The 10,304-nt window shown below is 46.2% G+C and overlaps 1 protein-coding gene across 3 annotated transcripts in view; it reads right to left on the reverse strand.

The window, feature by feature from the left end:
• The window catches only part of HTR7 (5-hydroxytryptamine receptor 7), a 37,691-nt gene extending 35,104 nt beyond the window's left edge, over positions 1-2,587 (reverse strand). For 2 of the 3 annotated variants that reach the window (XM_083844616.1, XM_083844618.1), the window contains exon 1: positions 2,004-2,587. In XM_083844616.1, coding sequence (XP_083700742.1) covers positions 2,004-2,530 — 527 coding nt within the window. In that variant the 5' untranslated portion in view covers positions 2,531-2,587. The remainder of the gene's footprint in view (positions 1-2,003) is intronic. The other variant, XM_083844617.1, reaches the window with a different exon arrangement.
• Positions 2,588-10,304: the final 7,717 nt, after the last annotated feature.

Here is a 10,304-nt window from a genome sequence, read left to right on the forward strand (position 1 = left end):
ATAGCATTGCGAATCATGCAGTTTTTAAATTCTTTATTGCCGAGTGGTAGAGACGTTTTGCTAATTAATTGCTAGCTTGCCTCCTCTTCTTTACAACATCACCTATTTTAACTACATAATGGATTTGGGTAACAGAGGTTAAAGCATCATGATTGACAGAATTTTGACTTCAAATAGGGAGTTGACAACAGTATAATGAATTATGAAGAGATTGTGCTCAATAAACATTCAGTAATAGAAGCAGGAATATGCAAACATGAGAAGAGAATAATGCTGTTTTAAAACAGTACTTGTTAATGAAAAGCAGTAATACATAATAGGTTATATTCTGTTCTAAATATACAGCTGTATCTCTTGTAATTATTTGTCTGGGGGAAAGTGAGAGACCTGATCATCACTGTAACCAGTCCAGGCTCAGCATACAGCAGTGATCTCAGATGTTAAGCTAAGCAATGAAAAAGCATAAAATGGAATTATTCCAATGCTACTATACCACACATCCTTAATTGGATAAGAAAGCTTAATTATGTTAACCTGTCTTTAAAAGGTTATTAGAAATAGAGATGGAGAGCTCAGACATGAATCTCAAGAATGATCAAAGAATGAAAATATTTTATGTTGAGAGTGTGGAAAAATGAAATGAGCTATCTTAAAAGTTACTGGGATAGAAAAACAGAATAATGTTGGGAAGGAAGATAAGCTTACTCGTATTTTCTTACAATACTAAAATTAAGTTAAAAGATGGCAACAAAAGATTTCAAGGCAACAACAAAATCCTTTGATACTCAAAGTTAGTACGTACATTTCATTGCTACAAGGTGCTTCGCAGCATTCAGGTAACTGCTAGCCATTACAGAATTCACAAAACAGGGAGCATTCGGGGCAGGAAATGCTTTTAAAGAAATGAAGGTTTGAAAGTTTTGAAATGAATATAAACTGTGATGCTCCTTGGCAGGAAACAACCTCTGGTTATTGTGGGAAAGTCTTCTGAAAGACTGTTTCTTTGCAGAAACCTAATGCGGAGTTCTATCCAAAAACTTTCTGCAGTTGTCAGCTGAGGCTAGATATTGGACTCTGATAAACTATTACAGCCTAGTTTGAAAGTTCTTCTATTTCTGCTAGTTGTGTTGAGTTTTAAGGAAAACAGTCTCCCTCGAGATGCTAAAATGCCCGGCATAGGATTTAGGCTGTGGAAGAGGAAAGTTACAGGCTGCATCTGATTTTAGAATGGGACCTGCATGGAATAAAGAAACCTGTTAGCCTTCCTCAGCAGAGGAGAGCAAAATGTGAGCTTTGACGTATGGCCATCAGAAACGCCTAAGTTCTTCCTGCAGTCTGTATACCCTTTATTTTTGCTCCAGTGCCTGCCTGGAGCTGCTTCTGGAAGAAGTGAAACATCAGTGAGGACAGCTTGGTGCTGGTTTCTTTCTTTCTTTCTTTCTTTCTTTCTTTCTTTCTTTCTTTCTTTCTTTCTTTCTTTCTTTCTCTTTCTTTCTTTCTTTCTTTCTTTCTTTTTCTTTCTTTTTTAGGGGGACTGAAGATACATATACATAAATGCCAATACTCGAGAGCTATTTTTCCTTCAATCATAAGGTTATTTGTCCAAAATGGTTCTGTTAGTTGAAACTAACCTCATCTCAGGGAGTAGTAGAATAACGGTAAAAACTCGATAAGCTGCAAGTCCTGAGCTTTCTCTGCTCTGGGGAAACTCCAGCGAACTCAGGCTGGTTATCCTGGCACTAGCTTCAGAAGCAGCCCAACCTTAGCCATGCCATGAAGCAGTTTAGGAGGTATGCTGCACATTTCTCAGCCTCCGCAAAGAGCCACGAAGTTAGGCAGGGGGGTACCGGGGTGTGCGGGCTGTGCTGGCAGCAGGCAGCACCTGCTGTTCTGGCGGAGCCCTGGGGGTGCAAGGGGACCCAAGGCTTGTGGCCTGCCCCTGGTGTGGCGGCGGGGCCACCGGGGTGGCAGAAGGGACTCACAGTGGTCCCGCACCTGCTCACCTGTCAATGCTGATCACGCAGAGGGTCATGATGGAGGCCGTGCAGCACATGACGTCCATGGCGATGAAGACGTTGCAGAAGAGGCGCCCGAAGATCCACTCGCCGCCGATGAGGTCGGTCACGCTGACGAAGGGCATGACGGCCAGGGCCACCGAGAGGTCGGCCAGGGCCAGCGAGACGATGAGATAGTTGGAGGGCTGCCGCAGCTTCTTCACGAAGCAGACGGAGATGACCACCAGGCAGTTGCCGGCGACGGTCAGCAGGGTGATGAGGGAGAGGACGGCCCCGATGACGACCTTCTCCACGTTGCCGTAGCTCAGGATCTGCTCCCCGCACTGCGAGTCGTTGGCGGCCGCGGGGCCGGTGGGGGGCAGCTCCGACGGGGCGCCCGCCGGGCCCAGCTTGGCCAGGCTGCGGGGCGGCCAGGAGCCGGCGATCATCCTCCCGCCGCCCAGCGCCCGCGGCTCCTCGCCGCCGAGGGGCCGGAGCTCACCGGAGAGGCGGCCGCTGCCGAGGGCGATGACCATGGCGGCGGGAGCTGCCCATGGAGCCCCCCAGCCCACCCCACCCCACCCCACCTCTCCCCACCCCGCCTCGCCGGCTCTCCCCGCCGCCCGGCCGGCTCGGGCTCCTCCTCGGGCGCCGCCCGCCCCCTCGCCCCGGCGGGGCCCGGCCCTCAGCGCCCCCCGGAGCGGCCGCGCTCGCCCACGGCGCCCCCCGGGAGGACGGGCGGCGGGCACGGCGCCATCGCCCCCGGCCCGGGGAGGGGAAGGAGGCAAGGAGCGAGGGGGGCGGCCGCTGCCCGCTGCCACTCGCGGCGTGCTCTGCTCCGACGGCGGCGGGGAGCGGAGCCGGAGCCGCTCCGCCCTCCTCCGCTCCCTCCCCCGCCGCGGGACCCCGGCCCCGGGGGTGGGGAAGCGGCCGCCCCGAGCCCGCTTCCACCTGCCGGCGGCGGGAGGGCAGCGGGGAGGCGGCTCCCGGCTCCCCGCAGCCCGGCCGGGGCGCTGAGGTGCCCGGGGTCCGCCGCCGGCAGCACCCGGGCTGCTGCTCCGAGAGGGCTTCTGCGAGCCGCCCCCCGGCCACACGGGCAGCGCCGACGTGCCTCCGGGTGTCTGTCAGCCTGCGGATCGGCAGGGTTTAGAGCCCTTTCTTGTCACTGTACTACTGTCAATTCCACTTCCCATGTCCCCTTTTTTATTAATATTTACAATGCATTGTTTTCAACTGACTCACTGCCCCACGTGTAATCCTTTCAGCAAAGTTAAACAAACAAACAAGCACGAGCGCTGCTTTGAAGTAGCTGCTTTTGCGGCAGGGATCCCAGGAACTCACGCCCTGGCCCGCTTCTGGGACTCAGCGGCTTTCTCTGTTCTTCAGGTCACAGCCTTGCCTCCAGGCGGAGGGAGGACCAACCGCCCGAAGTGTCAGCTACCCGGGGGATGCCAACAGAAGGCTGCACTTCTGGGTACGGTGACATGCTAGGCAGCAAGTTTTAAAAACAGGAAACATCTGCTCCCGAGTGCCCCCTTGTATTTCTAACGTGAACCAGATGAAACAGAGGAAATGAAAGTGGGAGCGTTGACCCCAGATGGATCAGTAACCACTGACCAATTTCAGCGATATCTGATGAGGGGAGGTCTTGCACCAGGCAGAGGGAAGAACTGTACGTGTGGCCCCGTGCTAAGAGGGACTGCAGTATGAGCTCACGTCATACAGCCATAAAAATCTGCCTTGAAGAAGGACCTAATAAGTACTCAACTACCCAAACAAAGCTCATTTGACACTCCTAGGCGCTGGTGAAGCATTGATCCATAGCAAGTGAGGCCTCAATACTTGGGTCACAGAATGTCTTGTTTTTAATGAACTCTTCCCTTCTGTCAGCATCACCTGACTCTTGGAGCCAGGCTTTGCATCGTGCATGGCTGTGCATTGGCCCAGCTCCCCTGTGAGCAGGACTTTGGGGCTGGGGTCAGATGTGAGGAGCACAGGTGTGGCCTCCTGAGGCCAGCACATCCATCAGGCGGGGAGCAGCACTCCGGAGTGCAGTTGCTTGCTTTCCCTTCCACCCCCACATTTTGATTTGAGGATGATAATAAAATATGCAACTTTCACATTGTAAGTATGAGAGCTAGTTGGGCAGCTCTTTGACCATTATCAAGCTGAAAGTGTTTCCCTGTTCAGACACTTATTTTGATGCATTTTTGTTTTAGTTTCCTCACTGTGTCCACTCACAATAAAAGCCCTCCTTGTTTAACCACCCAGAAATTATCAGTGAACAGTGAGCTGCAGATGACTTACCCTACCAGGGTGATAAATCAGTGCCTTTGTCCCTCCTCCCCAGCAAAGCAAATATTAAGAAGAAAAAGAATCTTTACAAATGGTAAGGGTACCTAAAAATAAGTTAAAGCATTGAGGCAAAATGTGGAGAAAGGGGAGTATTTCCTCATTGTGTGAATACATTTTTCTAAAATAGTGTCTGAAGTACAGTTAAGGAGATAGGAACTGAGTAAATTTTGTTCAAAATAGATTCATATCATAGAAGCTGATAACATTGTTCAGTTTAATACTAACTGTAAAGGCAATTTTTCAGTTGCTTAAAATGTCACTAAAGCAGAGCAAATTATAATCTGGTGCTTCCTGCAAATGTGTTGACACAATTCATTAAATCAGTCATTCTTCCTGACAGCTTTTCAATACATTTCTGGAATGTGATTCTGTAAGTGTACTCAGTGGATTATATGCAGGATCATTTGCATGTTACACTTACCCATTTCAACCTACAAGGAGGATTTTAGCCTCATCTTTTGTTCTGTACCTTGAATTCCCATACAGTTCATTAGAAGTTAATCACCTGGTTTCTTTTCTTTCTCAAAGGCTATATGTTACCCTTCTTTGTATTTACTCTCACAAGCCAATTTAAGTCAAAGGGATTTACATGCTATTACAGAAAGGTGTTTTCTTTTTTTTTTTTTTTTTTTTTTTGTACTTTTATAGAGAAAATGCAAAAGCTTGGCAAGATGAAGCAGCTGATACGTCTCTAAAATCTTTTCCTTGAATGCGTTTCACTGGGACACACCTGGAAAAATATTCCAGTTTCCAGGGCTGGGCTCAGTCTGGTGAGGTGCTTTTCCTGGGAGTTTCAGAGGCTTTCATATCCCCAGAGCCGGTGAAAGCACAGAACATATATCATTGCATGGGACTACATCTATTCTATGCATTGAAAAGCGATCACACATGAAGTTAGGGGTTGATCCTTCCAAGTGAACATCCCACTTTTGTCTTCAGTGACCCTATTTACAAATTCTGATTGCTGTTCCAGACAGCACGCGGAAATTAAACCTATGATTGGCTGATTGGGTGTCAAGAATAACAAGTTGACATTTGTGATACCCCTCTTCCACCCCATGATAAAACCTTTTCACTTGACATTGGGCTTCAAAAAATATCATCGAATCAGTTTCATGGCTGAGCTTCCTAACATCCTGTCCTTCAAGTAATTTATGCTCTCTATCTATAAAAGCCTCTTCATATATCTGTGTACCTCTGACTGACTATGGCCCTTGTCCCTCATTGTTCATGCCCCTATTGAAGTTAAATTATTTTGGTCACACCTGCTAATATACTTTATTGCATATCTCATCTTTGAGATTTCATTCTTGTTATGTAGAAATGTTCGAAATTTAAAGAAAAAAAAAAAAAGGCAAGGAAAGCTTTTTCTTTTTTTTTTTTCCCACAAATAATAATCGACTTTTTTTTTTTCTCCTTCAGAGATATTGTTAATCACAGAACATCTTCAGAATTTGTGTTCATATTAAGTATAAAATATATCAGTGGGTTTTGGTATCAATTCTTTGCCTCCGTGTTAGCAAGGTAAAGTAAGATAGACGTGGTCAAAGGAAGAAAGAAAACATAATGTCACCAGCACATGTTGATTTGGTATGTCCATTCTGTTTCTGTTAAAATGTCTGTGTTGAAAGAACTTGCACTAAATCCTGGATGCTTCATCCCTTTCCTGAGGACTTAATTCTTGCAGAGTCCATTGAAACAGCAGGTTTTTGCTAACTTGCAGCCCTCTGACTGAAATGGGTCCAGGACTGCAGCATGAGGAACTTCACCAGCAGAAGAAAAACCACTGACAGCCCAGCACGGTAACTCTTTCCCCTCCACAGCCATGTCCGGAAAACAAGAGCTGTGCTTATCTTAACACAAAATCTTAAAGATGCTGCTACATTTTCATTCTTAAACGATTTAATTTTCGATACATAGCAAGAAGGTACCACAACATGAGTATGAAATCTTCCAAGGTCCCTTCCAATCCCTAACATTCTGTGGTTCTGTGAAATGTAATAAACAGGAAAATTTTCTTGCTATGTTTCCTTTCTTTATCATCTCCTTTTTTGTCATTCCTTGCCTGAGCTAGTCTATATTCATAAGCTGTTGTTTTCATTTATCTCTTGTAAATTTTTTTCTTTCGTTTTCATCTTCTTTTCTTGGAAACCAATATAAGTGTGGTGAGGACCTGCTGTTGGGAATAATAAATAAAGTATAGGTATATGTTTCTTCTGCCTTGGGGAAATATGTTGTCAAAATATTTAGAATATTTTATCACAGACTGGGTAGAATTCCATGGACAAATATTATTGAAACCTTGATTTTTATTCCCAGCATGTAGTTTAGCAAATAACACTCTTGTCCAACTTCTAGCAAAGATGTTGCAGCTGCAGTTTCTTTTCTGTCCTTTCTTGCCTTTGTGAAAATAAATCATCACCACTCTGTGGCAGTAAAACAGAGAGGTAACCGTTCACATCCTTGGTGTTTCTTATCTTTGTCAAAATAAATACTCACATCTGTGCAAGTTAAATAAATGTGAAATGATATCTTCCTTTTTTGGAACCAGCAAATACGAAGAAAAGCAAGCTGTCATCTGAAAAGAAAACAAACAATTAAGATGAAATTTATACTAGAAGTTCTTTATCATGCAGAAAAACAGAGTTCTCATCCCTGAAAATTCATTCTGCAGCTTTATGAAGGAAACTATTAAGGTTATGATAAAAGTGATCCTGACATTTATGTTACTGAGTTGCCGAGATAGGTGATACCAAACAATATCTTCAGCTTCCTAAAGGTGCTAAATGCAGAACTAAACAATAAATAAATAAATAAACAAGCAAAAATCTGTCAGCCACTACCCTGGGCTGCCCATAGAAAACACGTTAGAAGAATTGTTAGAGGAACTGCATAAAAAAATACCTGGAAGGACTTCACTGAGATCTAAATATAGTGAGAAAAAAATATCTAGAGGGAGAAAATTTGGCTCTACTAGGAGGACTTCAGGCCACAGATAAAACAAAGCATATTAGAGGCTTGTGACTTAATAGTCAGAACCATAAAGATGTTTTAAGTAGATCACCAAGGCTGGCCTGAACAAAAATAGTAATATCGGAGTAATTAATGTAGGAAATAAGGTTGCACACTGGTCTGTGAAAATGATTTGTGATATGTGATGCTGAAAGTGCTTCATACTCAGACTCTTATGCCATCACAGCTAATAGTGTTCTGCAGGATTCATGAAGATCCATTTAAATGTTCTCCATTTTCAGTGCCTCAAGGAAAGGTTTGTTTATCTTGTATATTGCCAAACACAAAAGCTGCTTAATCTTGTCCAATGTCTCTTAGTACAAGTCCAATAGGGCCATTCAGAAATAATTGATATGTTTATGGATTTCTTCTTACAGACAAATTAAGACAAAACAAGTTACAGCATACATAGTTAAAGAAAATCTGAAATAATACTTGAAGCTCTTCTATGTTCACACACTTCACAGAAAGGCCTTGAGAATACCATTCAGGCTACGCTAATTGTTCAGATGACTGGCAGAGAAGCAGTTCTGGCTGATCTAATAAACAAACACCTTACGGGCTCAGATAGGCCAAAACAGAGCTCCTTTGCTGAAATATCTTGACCTCTACAATTGTCAATAACAAAAGGCTGCCATACCTGTGGCAACAGCAAAGACTGTCTATCAGTCTGTTTTTTCCCCTTTCACAGAGATGTGACAGGCTGTTGGCTACTGTCCCCCAAAGCCACCCTGAGCTCCCAGCCTGGTCTCCACAGCCACAGGTGGCTTCTGTTAACGCCATCCCAGGTCTTTGTAACTCATTAGACCACAAGGCCAGAAACGTGCCGATCACATACTGTTTTTTCCTGGTGATCCGTTGCAAAACGTGTGATCAGCGGTGATGGTCATCCAGAGAGCTCCCGGATGACTGGAGACTTGCTAATGTGACACCCATCTGTAAGAAGGGTCGTAAGGAGGACCTGGGGAACTATAGGTCTGTCAGCCTGACCTCGGTGCCAGGAAAGGTGATGAAACAGGTCATCTTGAAAGCAATCATGCAGCATATGTGGGACAACCAGGGGATCTGGCCCAGCCAGCACTGGTTCATGAAAGGCAAGTCCTGCCTGACCAACCTCATCTCCTTGTATGACCAGGTGACCTGCCTGGCGGATGAGGGAAAGGCTGTTGACGTAGTCTACCTAGACTTCAGCAAGGCCTTTGACACATTCTCCCATAGTACTCTCCTGGAGAAGCTGGCAGCCCATGGCTTGGACAGGTACATTCCTGGCTGGGGTAAAAACTGGCTGGACAGCCAGGGCCCGGAGCGTGGTGGTGAATGGAGTGAAATTCAGCTGGCGAACGGTCACCAGTGGTGTTCCCCAAGGGTCAGTGTTGGGGCCCATCCTCTTTAATATCTTTATTGATGATTTGGATGAGGGAATTGATTGCACCCTCAGTAAGTTTGCAGGCAACACCAAGTTGGGGAGAAGTGTTGATCTGCCAGAGGATAGGAAGGCTCTGCAGAGGGACCTGGACAGGTTGGATCAATGGGCAGAGGCCAATGGGATGATGTTCAACATGGCAAAGTGCCGGGTCCTGTAGTTTGGCCACAATAACCCCGTGCAGCGCTACAGGCTTGGGGGAGAGTGGATCGAAAGCTGTGCAGAGGAAAAGGATCTGGGGGTGCTGATTGATGCTCGCCTGAACACGAGCCAGCAGTGTGCCCAGGTGGCCAAGAAGGCCAATGGCATCCTGGCTTGTATCAGGAATAGTGTAGCCAGCAGGACCAGGGAGGTGATCGTCACCCTGTATTCTGCTCTGGTGAGGCTGCTCCTCAAGTACTGTGTTCAGCTGTGGGCCCCTCACTACAAAAAGGATATTGAGACCCTGGAACTTGCCCAGAGAAGAGCTACAAAGCTGGTGAAGGGCCTGGAGCACAAGTCCTGTGAGGAGTGGCTGAGGGAACTGGGGTCATTTAGTCTGTAGAAGAGAAGGCTCAGGGGAAACCTTATGGCTCTCTACAGCTACCTGAAAGGAAGCTGTGGGGAGCTGGGAGTCAATCTCTTCTCGCAGTGACAGGACTAGTGATAGGACTAGAGGGAATGGCCTCAAGCTGAGCCAGGGGAGGTTTAGGTTGGAAATTAGGAGACATTTCTTCTCAGAAAGATTAGTCAGCCATTGGAACGGGTTGCCCAGGGAAGTGGTGGCATCAGCGTCCCTGGGGGTGTTCAAGGAAAGGTTGGACCTGTTGCTTAGGGACATGGTTTAGTGTGTGACATTGGTGGTAGGGTGATGGTTGGACCAGATGATCTTGAAGGTCTTTTCCAACCTTAATGATTCTACGATGATCTCTTTGGCACAAACGAGTCACAAATCTCAAGGCATAATGGGTCCAAGCTCTACCAAGGCGTGGCAACATACCCAGGAGCAGTCAGCACTGCCACCTTGGCCCCGGTGAGGAGCAGTTTTGCCTGGTTAAGTGTTCAGAGTTCCAGATACCCCACAGACTTTTCTTCATGAATTAGCCCAGTCTGAAGAAAGAGGAAGCAAAAGATTTGCAAGGGCCTGCAATACTACCTCAAAACTGGGAACAAATTGCAGACGCTGTCTTCAGCAGCTGCTGTAAGTCCCCCACACAAACAAACCAAAAAAGTGGTAGTTACCACCCCTGTTTCGCATACACTGTGTTGATTATCAGCAGCAAAATGAGATTTGTAGGTTTTGCAACAGCGCTACGTAGTCGATGTGTGCACGTTCTGTGGTCTATTGTAATTCCTGAGTGCTTTGGCATTTTGGGGAATATCTCTTGCACGGCAGCCTGGGTCTTTATTTCACAATTTTTTAACATGGGAAAAAAAAGGCCTTGAAATAACTAGAAAGGACTCTTTTCCTTATACAAATAAGCAGTGCTCGGCTGAGGCCCCATGAATTTGGGTCGGTGATGCTTCAGTCGAGCAGGACC

The sequence above is a fragment of the Anser anser genome, assembly GCF_964211835.1.
Source record: "Anser anser genome assembly, chromosome: 7".
Classification (NCBI taxonomy): domain Eukaryota; kingdom Metazoa; phylum Chordata; class Aves; order Anseriformes; family Anatidae; genus Anser; species Anser anser.